Source organism: Patagioenas fasciata, chromosome 1 (genome assembly GCF_037038585.1).
Source record: "Patagioenas fasciata isolate bPatFas1 chromosome 1, bPatFas1.hap1, whole genome shotgun sequence".
In the NCBI taxonomy this organism is placed as follows: Eukaryota; Metazoa; Chordata; class Aves; order Columbiformes; family Columbidae; genus Patagioenas; species Patagioenas fasciata.
The window spans coordinates 25,785,708-25,803,546 of record NC_092520.1 but is presented as its reverse complement, the minus strand read 5'-3'; the positions used below and the strand labels follow the sequence as shown (position 1 = coordinate 25,803,546).

The window sequence follows — 17,839 nt, the reverse complement described above, 5'->3', positions numbered from 1 at the left end:
CCATTAAGCCACAAGTGGCCTTTTCCTTTTTATCCCTGCTAGCTGAGTTTCTTTATGAAGCTCTTGGTAGAGGATCTTGGTGGTGCCATTTTCAAATCTGTTACTATTCATTTAGTTGATTTGACATCCCTGAGCTCCTCTGTGGAAGGACTACTGTGAGGAATCACTTCAGCTTTCTTGCCATTACCCTTGTCGTCTTGGCTTTGCGCATGTGTCCTTATTTCTGTAAGTTTGCCTCAGTGGCTGGTAGGTAGGGCAGTTACTGCCCTTTTCTTTGTGCCCAAAAACTCACTACTGCTGTACTGAGCCTGCATATTATTTCTAATCTTCTACTTGTATTACAGCTGCCTTCCATGGTTTGGCCAGGCCACTAATGCTTTTGTAATCAGGAGGTATGTTTTGTATTGGTGCTATCCACTAAACATGTCTCTTAAAATGTAAATGGATAATCTTCTAATGCTGGAACAGGGATGCCAGAACAGAGGAGAAGGATATAATGTGCTATTCAGAAGCCTCTCCTCCTGGTTTGAACTTTATCAAGGGTCTCTGTAAGCCTGTCTTTCATGCATAAGAAGTCCTGCTTAGCAGTATTCACTTTTAAAACTCACTATCAGACAGTTGACATAGCAGCTGACTTGCCTCCAGAACACATCAATATCAGGCTTTCCAGTTAAACGATCCTTTGTTGTAATGCTGTTCAGCTATTAGCCACTTCCATCCCGCTTCCCAGCCACGTCAAAATCTCACATAAACTATTTTCCTTTTGCCCCAGTCCAGTTCCTGGCAACCCCAGACAAGTTGCAGAGCCCCAGCACGGCCTCAGGAAGATGGCTGAGGTGCCGCTGAGCCAGAGGGAAACATTTCTGCCTGCTCTGGAGACCGTGTTGTTTCATGCCTCATATAAATGAGTTTGCAGCCTGCAGTAATCCCAGCACAGCTCTCAAACAAACATCTACGTTCAAACATAAAACATTTTTCCTGAACAGCAGGCAACGAACTTTTGCTTTTAAAAGTACCCGTCCCAGAGACAGGATTCGAAACACATGAAGGGAAACCCTCATGATAAACACAGCTTTGGGCTCCCCACATATGACATTCTTTTCTTCCTAAATTTGAGAAAACAGGAATTGCCTGCTGTTAACACATGAGCTGCTGTGCAGGCATCCTTACAGGCAGGTACAGGTAAGAAATATAAGATGTCTGGATAGGATATTTGGATAGGACTACAATATCCAATATAAGATACCTTGCATATATAGAATATTGAATTTTTGGCCATAATCCAGCAAACTGAAGTATTCTCCTACCTGCAAAGTTACAGAAGGGAATCCAGAGACCAACAAGTTAAAAGCAGATGTCTGATTTTTTTTCTTTTTTCTGTGACTTGAAAACAAGAGTTTCCGGCTTCTTCTAACTCTGTGTCACTAATGTTAATAACAACTGTGCTCCTCCAGTGGTTAGGAAGCTGTGTTGTTCCCATAGCACCAAGTGCTTTCAAATGAAGAGAAGCCATCAAGTTGCCATTTAATTTTAGATGCGATATAACAAGATAAGTGCAACTAACAATAAAAGGGAAATGGGTCACGGCGGGAAGATCATGTGGCTGATTACTGTGTGAGAACTGCAGGTTCAATCCAAGCCCAAAGAACTCTGCGCCACGTACGACATCATGGACCTGTCTCACAGTTATTTAGGAAGAGTGAATTATAAGACATGAGTAAGCGATCCTGTTAAACATATATATGTGAATACAAGTGGGAAGATGCTGTTCATCTCAATTTGCCTTCAAGTGCCCCGCTGCCTATAGCATTACCTCATGTCTATGTCAGTAACAGTCTAAGGCCAAGGTAGTGCATAGGAACTCATGCTGTTGTTTTGCTCAGAAAAGCTGGTCGTAAGTGGAAAGTTTCTTATCAGATATATTTTAGCATTTCTAGGTTACACTGCACTGTTCTCTCCAGCTAATTACAGCACCTTGCTCTCAGTTAAATGGAAGAAGAGCTCGTGTACTGCCTGTGATAATTTGGTATATATGGGTAGCCCTGGGGCAGTTTTTTTCTGCAAATAGTTTACTCTTTCCCTCTCACACCAAATGCAATTTCAGGGAGAAAAGGTGGAAGAGAGACATAAAAATCAATGAACAGGAAATCAAGCATTGCAGTTCTGCCTATGAATGCATATAGAATAAGCATCCTTGAATTCACTTTGTCAGTTATACTAATAAACACTGTGCAGGTGTCAGTAGTGCTGTGCTTTATTAATAAAACTTTAAGTGAAGCTTCCTGATCTTCTAGAAAATTTCGGTATCCATCAAATCACTGTTTGTCATATTAGTTACCTAGCTGTGACATGTCACTATTCCACTATAGATGTAAGTGCAGACCTTTCTGACTGAGGTTTAAAATTACCAGTTCCAGCTGTGTTTTTATGAAGGTATCTCCATTCCTGTGTGGATCAGTTGAAATGTGGGATCATGGGGTTGGGTTTCCATCGCCTGGGCCGTGCTGCTGTCGTGACAGGCAACGATTTCAGGTGTGTGCTGGAGCTCCGCCGCAGCCTTTGTAAAATGCACGGGAAAGCTTTCATCTTGAAGTGCTTTTATGAGGTGCATTAGCATGAAGTTCAATGTTGCTCTATCAACTATTCCAGAAACAGTCTGTAGACTGAGACTGAAATGTTAATTGGCATTCTTATGTAACAGCTTAGGCTTCTGTAGGAGTTTTTGTCTGAAAGATTGACGGCTAAAGACGTTTCTTTATTTGAATGGTGCATTTTTGAAAATAAACAGTGAGTGTCGAGGCAGTCACCAAATGAGGAGACAGTCATTTTAGAAGTATGCAATGAGGACTACTTCTTTCCTCCACCGAGCACAACTTCAAGCACAGGAGCTTTCAAACGAGCACCACGAGACCAGCTAACTCTTGTTGTTTCTTGTTTCATTTGACTTCTGTGTAAGTGCTGGAGCAGAGCCAAAGAATTCAGCCTCGGCAGAGGCAGCGCTCGGCAGCACCGAGCCGGGAGCAGCCCTTCGGCTCTGAAGTTGTGTTTGGACCCTTGTGTTCGGGAGGAAGGGAAAGTCATTGCCCTGCAAGGGAGGCTCCTCACCCTGCCCTTCCTGACCACGGAGATGTGCTGCTGGGGAAGCCGGGAGGGCAGCTCTGCCCCTCGCTTACCCTCTGGTGGGGACCCAGGAAGGATGGGTCACCACAGGGGCTGGTGCTTTGCTCCCTGTTGCAAGCACATAACTGGGGTCGTTGAGCCCTTAGTGGACTCGTTCCCATGTAAGTCTTCCTTCCTTGTGAATCACCATGTTACTCAGGCTCCTGCCTTGGTTTGTTTTGGTTTCTTTGGGCTGGCTTTTGAAGCATTACATTTCTGTTAAACTGCTTCCTAGTCCTTGGAAATATTGCAAGCAATAACATAGAATCCCATTAGCTGAAAAAGTTAATGCATATTCCAGCAGAAAAAGAAATCCCTATGAAAATTTAAACAGAGTGCTACGAAATGTTAATAATTGCTTTTTCCACTAGCAATAGCATTTTATAAGTAGAATTAGATCAAAGGACTGTAGTTTAATCAAATAAGAATTTAACTGCGTGGTGGTAATGTCTGTTTGGATAAATACTATGCACATCATCGACACTTGGGAGTCTCTGAGATATTTATTCTTCAAAAGACAGTAAATGAGTGACTGACATGCTGACTTTTCCTGGGGTGGGGCAAGCTGAGGTGGGAACAAAAACCATCCCCTCCTGCTCAGGCTCTCTCTGCTTGCACCTATGTGGCTCTCCTGCCCCTCCACTCTGCGCTGGTCATTGCTGCTCCCTGGCTGCCAGTAACCAGCATCATTTGGGAGTACAGATATTGGTGGTGCTGTGTCTTTTGTCTTGCATTTCAAATCCCTGCTGGGAGTCTTGGAGAAGATGATACAGCCACATCTGGAACAGAAAACGCAGGATTCACAGATGCTGTGGATGGTAATAACAGGTCTTGGAGGCTTTCTGTTTAGAGCATTAATTTTAAATTTCTGGTACCTGGAATTATATATCTCCATTTTACAGCACTGCAGAAGCCCCACATTGATTAGGAATGAAATCCATAAGGTGTAAAGAGAACAGATTGTATTTCAATAAATCCATGCCCTAAGGAGTTTGCACAGAGCAAAATTTTAATGAATATTTGTGTATGAGACAACTGTCCTTTCCTCCCTCACATTTAGGTGGCTACCTCTGCCCTTGCAAGCTGACCTGACCCTGTCCTTCAGGAGCAGGCAGGTCCCAGGCAGTGCCACCCCACAGCCCTGCCCTGGTGGGCAACCTCTTCCAGGCTGGGCATGGGAGGAGAGCTCCGTCATATGAAGGAGAGCTGTGACATATTTTTGGCCTCAAGACTGCAGAACGGGACGCAGACAATAATGTCACCACAGATAGATGTCAGGATCTTCCATGGGCTGGGATGGGTGTTGAACCCCTTCTGCCCAGGGCTTGCAGCCACTCCAGCAGTGGTTGGTTCCCCATCCCGCAGCTTGATGTTGGCCTCCTGGGAAGGGGCAGGGATTTGGGAGGTGGCAGCAGGGTGCCTGAGCTGTGCAAGGTCTGTGCTGGCCCATTGCCTTCTCTCTGCCTGCCCATGCCCTGCTGTCTGCTCATGGGTTTTGGCAGGAGCCCGTTCGGCCAGATGGGTGGAAGAGCCTCCTGAGTCTCTGTCATTTCCAGCTTTGTGATACTGTGAAGCTGATCTCCAGGGCTGTGAAATTATTGTGGGCCACTGATGCTCACATCAGAAACTGTCTTGATCACAAAACTCCCTGGAAAGAGCTCTGCTTCCTTAGAAATCAGTCCATGCTAGGGGTGTATTAAACCAAAATATTGGTATCTAAAAATGTAATGGAAAATTATTTGTCAGGCATACTAGGAAGCCATTTTTGGTGTGTTTTTACTCAAGTTTGCTGCCCACTTGCTGATAAAAATGGCAGTGTTTCGCTTCCATTTAATCAGCTAAATAAATGGCATGTTTTGCAAACTCAATAGTTGATATGTAAGACTGAATGAAAACAGATTCTCCTCTGTCTGTTACAAAAACACAAAAGATGTTATGGTGAGGAACCTGAAGAACAGAGAATCTCTTCATCCCTTTCCTCTCTTCCAAGCTGTGCCCGTTTCTTGGTGGCACTAATATCTGGGACTCTTAAACTTTGTTTACTGCTGAGTGCTGGCTGCTAGGCGTTGTTGATTTTTTTTTCATCCCAAGGGTTTCATTTGTTCCAAGTGCTCCTTGTACCTTGTGGTTTTGAGGATTCAGTCAGCCCTTCCGTAAACTGACTTTTTCTTGGCAAACAAGGGTATGATTTTTAGAAAACTGGCGAGGGCATCTTCTCGAGAGATGAGTCGACAGCTGGGTGGTGTGGGGCAGAGGAAGAAAAGGTTTTCCACAGCCCTGCGTACTTTAAAACAGGCATTTCCAACTGTCTTCATCTTTTTCTTCTTTGCTTTCGGAGGGGCCCGGTGCAGCCCCCCCATGCTGGGTGAGCTCCATGTGCCCAGGGGCTGCCGGTGCTGTCCCAGGCTGGCTGTCCCGCTCAGGCAGGCTCTGCTTCCACAGGCTGGACTCAGAGCGATTGGCCCGTGCGGATCATGTGGGAGAAGCAGGAATCCTGAGTTGTAGCTTTTGGCACTCCTTTTTCTTTTAAAGCGCTTGCTCTTTTCAGCTCCCTAGGGCTTGTTGCCTCCCTCCTTTCATTACCCTGATTATAATCTGGAGTAGCCACAGCCCAGACCGACAGAGTGATTTTAAAGGAGCAGAAATGTTTAAGCAGGTGCCCAGGACGTCAGGCACAGGCTGTTACTACCTGAACTCGGTGTCACCGGAGGGCCAGGAGATGTACTTGCGATTCGATCAAACTACCAGGCGCCCTCCCTACAGGACGAGCAGGATTCTCGCCCGTCACCAGCTACTGACGAAAATTCAGCAAGGTGAGTCACTGACAGAAACCCTCCTTAGCCTGGCGTTGTCGCAGGGTCTGCAGGCCCCCTCTTTCATAAGAGAACAACTTTTAATGCCTCATATATCAGGCTCTTTTCCTGTTTCTCTTCTGAACTAACCTGGCTAGAGTTAGAGTTTGAAATAGTCATTTGTGCTTTTTTGTTTCTACACATGTATGCATACATAGAGAACCAAGAGACAAACACTAGTGCGTGATAAGCTATTTAACCAAATTATCTTTTAATCATAAACTGTGTGGTAGGTTAGGTGCTGAAGTTCGTCTTTTCTGCCTCGCAGAACAATTGCTGGCATCAGTACATCCGCTCCGATTGCTGCAGGTAAAGCCTGCCCGTGGTAAAGCACAGAGAGACAACAGACAATATTACAGTTAAAAACAAAGCAGGAGTCCAGAGCAGCCAGAAGAAGCAGCTGGGATAACATCCTTTGGAAACAAGCATGCGTAACTGTCAGAGGATTAGAAAACTTGTCACATGTCCTTAGAAATAATTGCTGACTTGGCTTTCTGCAGCTGCTTATGCAGTTATCTAGGCAGTCGTTACAGACGTATTGATTTTGTTTTTCTGAATGTGTATCTACAGCACTAAAGCTAAATGCGGGTTGGCTTCGGAACAAATCCTTTGGCTGGCGCATGCAATTTAAAATCATCCTCAGAATCATTAATGCAAATACAAAGAACTAAAACCAACTGTACGGATTTTTCCAGATTAAAAAGCAAATCAATGCATAGTTTTGCATTGATCATAGTTTTGTATAGCATCCTGTTTCCAAGAATGTTTCCAAAGTAGATGTGATCCTACATGCAGAAAAAGAGTACGTCTTGTATTTTTCATAAAAAAAAAATCCTGAAGATAACAGTCACTTTCTTGACAGCTTGTGAAAATATGTTTGATTCTGCTAACTAAGGGAAAGCATAGAGTTAAGACAATTTACTGTCATATCTGGCAGATATCACAGAAATTGATGTGAGCTTCTGACCAACAGCCGTTAAATGGAGTAGCTATTTCTGTGTGAGATTCTTTATATCCGTGGTTGTCAACCTCTGGCAGAAGTACAGTGATGTAGTGATGAAACTTCTATTGCTTTTATAAAGAAAACAATACATAATACTTTGGCCAGCTTTTAAAAAAGATGAAAAAGATAGTTTCTGTGGCAATTAGGAAAAAGCGGTTGTTTGCAAGGCAATCTCAGGAACTGGTCATGTTTGAAGGATACTGGTCCTCACTGCAGCTCTGATTTCAGGAAGGATATTATGTCACTCTTTGTACCCAGTGTACAGCCTGGATTGAACGGAAAGAAAGGGTAATTTATGTTTCTCCAGGTTTATTTGAAAGTGGTTTTGGTGCAGTACTAGTACCAGCTTAATTCTCAAGCATCAGCTGTGGATGAGATGGATTTACACAACTCCTCTACCTTTTGTGGTACTGTTTAACATTCCCTGTTGTAACCCATCACCCGTCAGCTGTCCGGGACAACTGAGGCTGCCAAAGCCACTCAGCGGTGCTGAGGCTTTTGAGAGGCTGAGTGGTGGGACAGAGAGAAGTTTCCAAGCTGCGACTTCTCTGCCTGCAGCTTGTTGCGTAGATGGTCAGTCTGCAGTGCTTTGCCACTGCTTTCTGACCTGTTCCACACAGAGCTGTGGGAAATTATGTTTTTACAGTGCCCTGATGATGCGGTATATGCTAAAGTTCAATTATATGAAATATTTGTGTATTTTGGATCATTAAGAATGTATTGTTTATTTCTTCACTTCTTTTATTGAGGGAAAACTGGGTCAGTTAAGTCTCAGTTCATTAGCAATAATGAAATTATGTGTGCAAACAGATGCTGATGTCTGTGTATGAGTCCGTTTGTGGGAATATACACATCTAGTGGAAAATCATATGCAAAATACACATTTTTTCTTCAGTGCTCCAACTACTAAATGGTAATTGTGTTGAAATAGCTGTGTTAGTAATACCAAAAAGGCTAAGTCTAACCAGTATAACTAAATGTGAAACCTCCAGTTTACACTCTGGATTAAACCCTAGATGCGTCAGAGTGATTGACAAGAATTTTGGGAGGGTTCACTGGGTCAGCATTTCTCCCTCTGTGCCCGCCTTAGTCGGACTGTAAGCAGTGTCTGGGTTCAGCAGGCAGTCCCAGTGAGCATTGGAAGAGCACTGTAATATGGATGGAGGAAGCAGCCTGTCCCTTTAGAGGTGAGTGAGTTTTACCCCATTGGCAAGTGGGATTCCATACTAATGGAGTGCCAGAGAGCAGCTTGTCAAGAATGGATTGAAAAGTAAATTGGGAGATGCAAGATGAAAACCAAAACTTGCTTTCAGTCACCTGAGTAAAGCATGTAAATAGTTATTTAGTCTCCTTGAATTCATATGTCCTTGAATCATACATTTTAAGGCCAGTAAGACAATTCCTTGGAATGCTGCTACCCCAATTCTTGTGTTAGCACCTCCCTATCTAATAATTGTTTGAATTATAGCATATGTTTAGAAAAACATCCAGCCTGCATTTTAATATCGCTGGAACAGTGAATTCTGCCTGGTTAATTGCTTTGCTGAAAACAGATCTGCCACATGTTTAAGTGCTAAGCTGCCTTGGGGCTTGTTTGAATACCTGTACTCTACTTCTTGTGCAGATCTTTTTCAGTTGCTGGTTTTCCAACCAGAGGCACCCACAGTAGAAAACACTGAAGATTTTAGATCCAAGATGTTTTTCCTTAGTGAAAGGAATGGTTTATAGAATCACAACGTATACAATGCATAGAGCAGTCAAAGCTCCTGTGCCAGTATAGGAACCTGGTTCACTAGCGCATTGTAATACAAAGTGTTACATATTCCTCTATCTTTTCAGTCATTAGCTGCATGTACTATTCCAAACGATGCTAAATTACTCTATCGTCTTGTGCAATACAGCTTTTTCTTCCTCCTTTAAAAACACATTTGCTGAAGAAGCCTTCCTTTGTATTTTCTTTTGGTGTTAGTTAAAAATAAACTAAATGAATCATTAGAGGAATTACACTATTTAATCATTTCTAAAAAGAAAACCACCACAAGGGAAATAAAAGGAACTACACTGTTATTTTAATCAGATCATACTTTGAAAGTCCTAAATATTTGGTTTATGTACACCACTGACTCCTTGAGGCAGAAATGTGGTGGGCTGTGAATGTGAGTAGTAATTATCTGTCTGATATTAAATAGGTATTTTCAAAATGTGATCTTTTGATGATTCCCTTTTCCCCATAAGCCCGTTAGTTCCACGCTGAAGGGGACACATGCCTCAGCATAAAGGAACAGGGTGTAGCATGCTTGGTCTGAGGTATTTATTCAAAATGTGTATGCAGTAACTGTGTGAGAATTCATTAATGGTTACTCATGTTCTCTTTAAATAAATAAGGTGGTGACTTTCAAGAATTTATATTACATGAGTCACAAAGTTGTTATTTCTTTCAGTGTATATGGCTAAATTCAGTGCAGAACAGAAAATATAAAAAGTAGCTGTAAGTAAAAACAAATGAGGAATTAAGGTAATAGTCTAAAAATATTAAATTGGAATTGTTGACTGTGCAGCACAAGTAGACTGTAAGTCAAGGTGAACGAAGCCACATCTGCTCCTGCACAGCTTAGCATAGCTGGTAAAGGAATGTCCCCATTCATCTACAGTAGAATTTGATTCTTAGACTGCACTTTCAATAAGAAAATAATATGAAGAAATAAATTAGAAGAAGATAAATTCCTGTTCTCAGTGAGTAAATTCATGCCCACAGTGAGTAACGCCTTGTGATTTGTCTCAGTTCATGTACACAGGCAAGAACAATTGAAGAAAATCATTCAATGGGGCGATCTCAAAGCGTACTATAGCTTTTCAAGGCAAACTCTCTGTTCAACAATCAGCAGATATTTTATACTCTTATATGTTGCAAGTTCAGTTTTGATCTGAGTACCATTACCTCTGTGCCAGCTGCATTTGTCTGGTTTGAGCAAGCATTAGAGGTACAAACAAATCATCGTTTCTGTCTACTGTCTTCCCTTTGGAGCTAGTCCAACAAGTTTAAGTCTTTTTTTTCTAAGCATGAGTACAGTTTGTGGAAAGTGTTAAAAAGGGATGTGAGTGATTTGGCAAAAAAATTAAGCATTTTATGTGTGTTTAAATTTCAGCTGTTAATGTAAAACAAAGCAAGTGTCAGCAAGAGATAGCTGTAATATGCTCCCATACACAGAATGAGAAACTGGAGGTCATGCAAGTGAAAATGTTCTAGTCGTAGTCTGCGTTAAAAAAGCCTGGATCATGTTCTGGATGTGCACACACACATGGAGTAATTGTCCATCCATGGAGATGGGAAATAGGATAAGATTATGTAATTAAAGACAGTGGCTTTGTTCAGACATACAAGAGAACAAAAGATGGTTCTTCAGGCAACCCAAATCATAGCATTTCCCATGTCCTGGATGCTGGCCACTTTTTACCTACACATGTTTAAACTTTATTGTCTCAACCCAATAGAAGATTAACCAACAAGATTCAACCTTGGTGGTAATGGTACAACTACCACCACTCAGGTCATCTCTGACCAGTGCCAGTGACCTACTGCCTCTTGAGCTTGTGGGATGACTCCTGGCAGTAGCAACTGGCAGTTCCTGTTCAACCCCTGGGGCCTCCAGCTTGTGGTGGCCCCATGTCTGCACCCCAGCCCAGGCACACAGGAGAGGATGAGGCTGGGCCTGGAGTGGCACAAGGCACCAGAATGAACATCCTCAGCTGCAGAGGTGCCTTGCAGACCTCAGCTGGGACATGGTCTGTCACCCTCTCCGGTGTCAGACATGTGCAGGGCGGGCATGTGCTCACAGCAGAGGGATCTTTGGGTCCATTAAACAATATCGAGTATTGATTAAGCCTGTGAAAACTTTCTTACAGTATCTGAAGATCCATTAGAAACTGAGACCCCATGTCTCTTCAACGTCATCTTTCCTGCCTCACACACTGTCTTTCCTCAAGTCTTCAGCCTTAAACTTCGAGAAACTAGAGTTTTTAAACTAAAATTTTAGGATTTCCTTAATTTTCTTTTTTTCCTAAACTTCTACTCTGAAATGGCTGAAGTATTTATGTGAAACTTTCACACAAAAAAAATGTGAACATCCTGACGGGTGTTTATAAACTCAAAGTGCCCTGAGGTATGTTTATTAAAAAAAAAAAAAGTATATATAAATATATATGTATATAGTGTGAAAGATGGCAGTCCAACTAATTAAAATTTGACAAAGTTGTACTTCATAGATATCAGGACACTTGAAAGAAAGAAACCTTCACTGAAGTCACTACCTGGCAAAGAGGTTCAAAAGCTGAAATTGTCAAGATATAAGGTACATACCAAGAAATGCCCTGTGACGTAGTGCAGATCAGACTCAATTATGACAGTAGTTCCTTCTGGCCTATAACTTTCACAGCCACTGAGTGTTGTGACACTTGGGTTGACACATGCAGGTTGGACACCAAGAAGGAAATCTTGGCTCTTCTTTTAAGTCAGGGGACTTTTGCTCTCGATTTCACTGAAAGCAGGATTTCAGCCAAGGTGAAATCTTCACTTGAGACATTTTTGTTTTGAAATTGTTTGTGATGAAATGAACAGCTGTAGTTGTGCTATATGTCTTCTGTATTGGTCACTGAGGAGATTTTTAATTTTCACATTAATCCTATTGTATAATTAGAGCCAGTAATGTTAAAATACATTTAATCCAAATAAATGTAGGATATATGCCCAACAAATGAATCATTAGTGTGATCATCATTATATTTTTTTTAGTTTAAATTTAGAAGAAGTAGTGATAAGTAACTGGGGTATATGAAATGCTACATAACAGAAGTAAAACAGAAATTACCCACAAAAATAGATTAATTAAAAGAATCTGTACATAGCACTTTTGTTACTGTGAGACTCTTATGTCTGTATTTATACATAAATCCCTGAAAAAAAAGTGCAGTATTTGTGCCCTGAGCACCATAAGTGTTAATTTAAAAAATCCGCAGTTTTAGATTCAGCCAGATATTGTTTTTCTCTCTAGGCAATGGATCCTTATGGGCTTTTTATTCCTCCATTTTGGTTCAAATGCAAACACTATAAAGTCATTGGTATCATCTCAGCTGTAGTCATTGTTTTTATCTTACTAGTATCATACAGTATTCTCAGATTTCTAGTTGTACTTAAACAAATACTGTTTCATATAGAGCATCATATATATTTAGATTAGGGACTGAGAAAACACGTCCCTTATAGTTAGGTTATTAGGCTATTCAACAATTGTCCATCGTTGAGTTTGTTACACCTTGCAATAACTGCTTATGAGGGTAAAATGCTGAATTATATGGCCTGTGGGTTTGATACAGTATATGCTAGTTGTGTAATTTCTTATTGACATGTATTTTACAGGTGTTTGAATGTGGGCAGGTCAGTAAACCCTCATCTTCATGCCTTGTAAACACTCCTGTGTGTACTTTTGCTTACCAACCTGTTGAATTTCCCCTCAGGTTCAGTTCAGCAGGTCAGCTGAGCTTACTAGAGCAGATCATCACAACACTGACCGCACACCATCGTGTGGTGGGGGAGAGGAGGACCTGAGCACCTCAGGCTGGACCATTTAGGAGCTATTTAAGAGCAGACAACATGCTTCAGAGAACTTGGGAGCATTATGGCTTAGCTGAAAAGAATGTGCATGACTCAGTCTGAAAACACGTTGTGGCTTTTCGTCTCTCATCTGTTAACAGGGCTGAGGAGGTTAATTCTACTAGGAGAAGAAAATAACTCCATAACACTTCAGGCTACATGAGGTTTTGACTAACATAACACCCGCAGATGAGCAAAAGTTTCTGTCCTTGTGATAAGTTAGGTGATCTTGGAGAAATAGCTTATTTTAAAATATGGGCTGCACAGTACGTCTTAAGTAAATAACATCTGCCAAGTGTGGAAACTGCCTTGCTGGAACATACCAAACGCTTTGCTTTCCACTCAAAGTCCTTTGCCAAAGAAGGACTCGACCCTGCAACTTACTCAGATGAATCTTCCTCTGTACTAAAGGAGCAAAATAATAAATCCTAATAATGTCAAGTGGTATTGTTTTAATGAGCTAAATAGTAAAGGCCTTTGGCAATAGTTGTGCTCTCTTTTAATAGGATTGTGGTTAAGGAAGGTCTGTTTGTGCGAGCAAAGTTTTCAGGATTTGGAAGCAAAATTTGTGTGTGTGCATATATATATATATATTTTCATTGTTGTCACTCTCATTTAGTCCTGATGACCTAAAGCGTATCTGACTTCTTTTCCCTTAATGTGTCGCCAATGTCTTTCATGGTTTGTTTATTTTATCAATTGTGCCGTGCTAATTTCTAGTCCTCCATCACTCGAGTGGTTTAGGAATATGGAAAAAAGCAGCAAGTTCAAAGTGGGCCACATCTCTAAATTTGATTGTAGCTCTTATCCTCTTTAGCCACAAACACACACCTGCCAGTATCCCCCGCCCACAAACCTGCCATCTTTTGGGACATTTCTCAGCTTCCTTATTGAAGTCACATTTGCGGGAAAATATGATACCCTCTCATTAAGGAAAGGCATTTCCTTAAAGGCTACAGTACAGCCTTTGCTGGGAAATGTGTCCAGAAGGAAGGATGATTATACAGCTTTTACTCTTCTCTAACCCCTCAGCATGGCCTGAATCCTGACATTTTTCACTAGATCCCTGACAACTCTTTCCACTTCCTTATAAACGCATCCATGTGGATTATCCCTGTAGCCCACAAATTTCTGCTTGAAGACATTAGGTGTTAACACGTCATGTTCCTGTGTTGGTACTAGGCTTATGGAAGGAAAATGTCCCCCTAAGTCTGAGTGGGCCTGTCTGTACTGCTGAATAAGAGGGATGGGAGATGAGTTGGACCAATCCCATCTTCACTGAGCAGATGACTTCCTGGGTCTGTTTTGGCCTTCTCCAGATAACTCAACCCTGAGCAAGTTCATGGGAGAGAGGACTAGTCCTAGGTAGTGTGAACATGAGCTGAGCAATGCTACTTGATCAAGGAGTCAGGCAGTCTTTCATTGGGCAATGTAAGTGTAACCACTCTTTCCACTGCCACAGGAGATATAAAATGAGGAGAAACCTTGCTTCACAGGTCTAAAAATCTAAACATTAATGTTTCGGTACTATTTTACCAAGAAAGGTAAAAGTTTCTTGCTGTAGTACAATTTTTAATGCTTTGAAGTTTCTGAAGAAAGTATGCAAAAGTAGATGTGTCTTACTGTGAACTGTCCTTTCCATCCTGCATAAATGCAGAAGTAAATTCTGTTAAAAAAATTACTACTCAAGTCTTTTTCATTATTTCATACTGTGCAGCAGACAGTTCACATTAGCTAACCACAATCCTGTTCTTTTGAAGTCAATATCCCAAATTTGTGTAAAATCAGAGCCTGCAAAGACTACTCCAAGTAATTAGATCATATTACTCATCCCCATAACTGCAGCATCATTGAGCATCCTTTCAATGTATCTAAGACTTGAAAAGGGACCAAAGATGTAAGGTGACTCTGGATTTGAGAAAGAAGTGTTTCTGTCAACACTGGGTTGGCACAAGCGCAGGACTCATGTGAAAGGCACAGTCCTTGTGCATCCTTTTAGCTTCAGGAAGTGACAGAACGATTAGTTTTTCCTAGTCTCCAACTGGTATGGGAGTGGGAGGCTGGACAGGACAAGGCTCTTAGAACCACACAATGTGGTATTTCATAATATCTTTGGCAAACTCAAATGTTCTGTGGCATGAATCTAAGTTTTGTGTCTTTAATTGCATCTGATGGTGGCAGCTGAATATCTAATCATTCTGTAACTTCAAAGATAATGGCTTTCTCTTCCTGCAAACATTTATCTGAGGGGGATAATGTGAAATCCAAAAGTTAATGCTTGGCACTGACAGCTAGGCAGCAAGTCCTTGACTTCTAATTTTTTTCCTTTTTCCTTTCGTTTTTAAAACCATATTTATAGATATTTCTGAGGACTTTTTAAAACTGCCATTCTGTTGGCTTCACTTCCTTAAAAGCATGGTGGTCTTCCTGGGTCTTATCCAAAGTTAAAAGGTTTTTTTTTTTTCTTTTAAATTCAGTAAGAATTGGACTATACTTAAAAGTCCCTTCCAAGCTATTCAGAATACTTCACCCCAAACCACTTAATCATTCAGACTGCTGATTCTGCATTAAAACTAGACATCTGTGCCAAAACCCAAGCCACTGCAGCAAAAGCTGCATTTCCTACCACTGCCTGAGTGATGTAGCTTGTACCAAATAATACCAGCACTGATTCATGACCAGGATTATTATACCTTCATCCAGCACTTCATGCTGAAAGCCAGAGCTGTCTCCATCCCCCTGCCGGCTGTTCAGACATTGCATGAGTGGTGCTCCCCAAGGGAATGCGTGGCTGTGGATCCCCTCTGAGATGCTTCAGGCCATCCTTCCCCAGCAGCTCACAGCTCTGACGTCCTCATTGAAGGGACCGTGAGTTCTGGCGGGAGGCAATGGGCTGCTCTTGCACTTGCACGTGGGCCACGGGGTTTGTCTGTTCAGACCAAGAACGATCTATTCACCAGCAGCTTCTGAAGGAAGGAAAAAAATTCCCGTGACATTTTAATTCGCTTTTATGCTGAGATATTTTTAGATGTTACTGCTGCCAGTCATGTCAAATTCTTTGTGTCTTTTGAGTTTTTGCTGAACTGCATAATAAGCGCTTCAGCTCCCTGGTGCATAATGGTGGTGTTATTTGCTGAAAGTCTTATTATTTCAAGTGGCCTCTTATCTGAAGATCAATTCATTAGTTCTGTCCTCTGAAGTTTAAGAGGAAACAATTGCAGCTGCTAAAAAAAGGTCTAAAATGAACTTTTTTTTTCAGTAATACTTCTTTTCTCTGATACTGGGTTCTGAAAGTCTATTTTAAGACTGACAAAGTGGTTGATCCATATTTCAAGGCTGTAATCTGGCTTCTGACGTTGTTAAGCTGAGTGAGAGAACTGGACTATTGTCAAGGGAAATTTAGTGTCTTTTCTGTTAGTTGAATTGTATATTCAGTCTGAGATTGCAAACCACTTTGTACCTCAGGTGCTCATGGAAAGCCAACAGCAATGAGGTCTGTGAGGAGGGGTCACTTACATTCCCATTAGCCCTGTTGTACACTGCTACGTTGCATGTTTGCTAGTCCAGGGGCCACTCCTGACACAGAAGGGGTGGCCTAGAGCCCAGTGTGTGTCCGAAAACCCAGCCATGAGGTATTGCTGTGGCTCTGTCACTGCTGGCAGCCAAGCTTGCTGTGAAGTGGAGCTCAGGTGCTTGCTCATGAGACATATGTTCTGATATGAGAGCAGAGTAAGATAATCTAAGATTATTGGAATATAGTATAGAAGCTGAACAACCAGGGTTTGCCTGGGTCTGTCTCTTATGTATCTACCATCTATCTGTCTGTCTATCTATCATCTATCTATCTATCTATCTATCTATCTATCTATCTATCTATCTATCTATCTCTGTCTTTGTATAGATATTTGTATATGTATTTAGATAATTTTATAAGCTTAAAAATTAGATTTCTGAGGGCACTAGACACTTCAAGTACAAAGAAAGATTTAAACAGTTCACCGCTGCTGGAAGTTGCAATGACTGGGAATGTTCTCCTCCTCCCATAGTGTAGAGAGCACTGCTCAGTACCAGACTCAGCAATCTGCCCTCACCTTTCTGCAGGATATCCTGTCAGCTCTTAAAGGTGTGGAACTAATACAATTCTGTAGTCATTTAACTGTTTTATGCAGAAACTAAGATTTCAAAAAGTATAGAAAACGTTAGGTTTGCCCCCTGCCATTTCACCATCCTGCTTTTCTTTATTCTGACAGTCCTCTGGCACAGGGAGAGCTGGTCTCCAGAGAGTTTCATTCATTAGCTCTCTGATAACCTCCAGTTAGGACCACTGACCCAGGTTGCTCAAGGCATACTCATCTGCATTGGTTCTACAAAGAAAAACCTGCAAAACGTGTGATATGGAAAAAAGAGTGGATATTACTTTATCATAGCCCTGGGTACGATTCCTGCTTCCTTGACAATAATGGTGTTTTGAAGTAGTCAAGCCCTGCCATCAGAGGCTTTGATTAAAACCAATTATTTTTCCATAATAATGCACACATAGGTTATTCAAGAAACTATTCATTTAGTTGCCTTTAACCGGGTAACTATGTGTTGGTCAGAGGTGGCTCAGTCCTTTGAAGTTGCATTGTTCTAGAAAATTGTGGTTTGGACCACTTCTGTAGAAGACTTTCTTCAAGAAAAATACTGCATTGCTGTTGGAGTCTCGTTGAGCATAGGGCCTAGAGTTGTACAAGCAGGAAGAGAGTCGTGCCCAGCCACTGTGTGTGAAGTTACGTGAGAATTAGGAAGACTGTAGTCTAAAATCCTGGAAATATACAGTCTTAAGGCTTTAATGAGGACCAATATAAAACTACTGGCATTTTAATTGTAGCTCTACAGAGCTATTTAGTGCCCACACTGGCAGGGCTTTTTATATCTCTATGGTATCTGCTGACTGGTACTTAAAGCAGAAAGTTTTTCAAAACGTGGTGATCCCATTAAAGAGAGACTGTAGCTTTTGAAATACAAGGTGAATACAGATTATACAGAATTTTAAGGATAAGGATACAACTACTTGTGTTCCTATGTTTTCTCTTTCAGCAAAACATTTATTACTACAATGCTTTCTTCCTCCTCAGCTGACAGTTAACAATTTTCTGGTCTAAACTATTGCTGTGCAGTTTGTTTTGTAGAAAATAT

The 17,839-nt window shown here is 41.5% G+C and overlaps 2 protein-coding genes across 7 annotated transcripts in view; both read left to right on the top strand.

Annotated features, from left to right (window-relative positions):
- Positions 1-17,839, top strand: part of STARD13 (StAR related lipid transfer domain containing 13) — a 309,147-nt gene that overhangs the window by 180,673 nt on the left and 110,635 nt on the right. Inside the window, exon 1 of one of the 6 annotated variants that reach the window (XM_065829838.2) lies at positions 5,741-5,972. The exons of the other annotated variants lie outside the window; for them this stretch is intronic. Within the exon in view, the coding sequence (XP_065685910.2) occupies positions 5,804-5,972 (169 nt within the window). The 5' untranslated portion in view covers positions 5,741-5,803. Of the gene's footprint in view, positions 1-5,740; positions 5,973-17,839 lie in introns of those variants that run through there. 6 annotated transcript variants of the gene reach the window in all.
- LOC139827249 (uncharacterized) overlaps positions 1-17,839 on the top strand; it is a 343,678-nt gene that overhangs the window by 244,901 nt on the left and 80,938 nt on the right. The gene's annotated exons all lie outside the window — the stretch shown is intronic.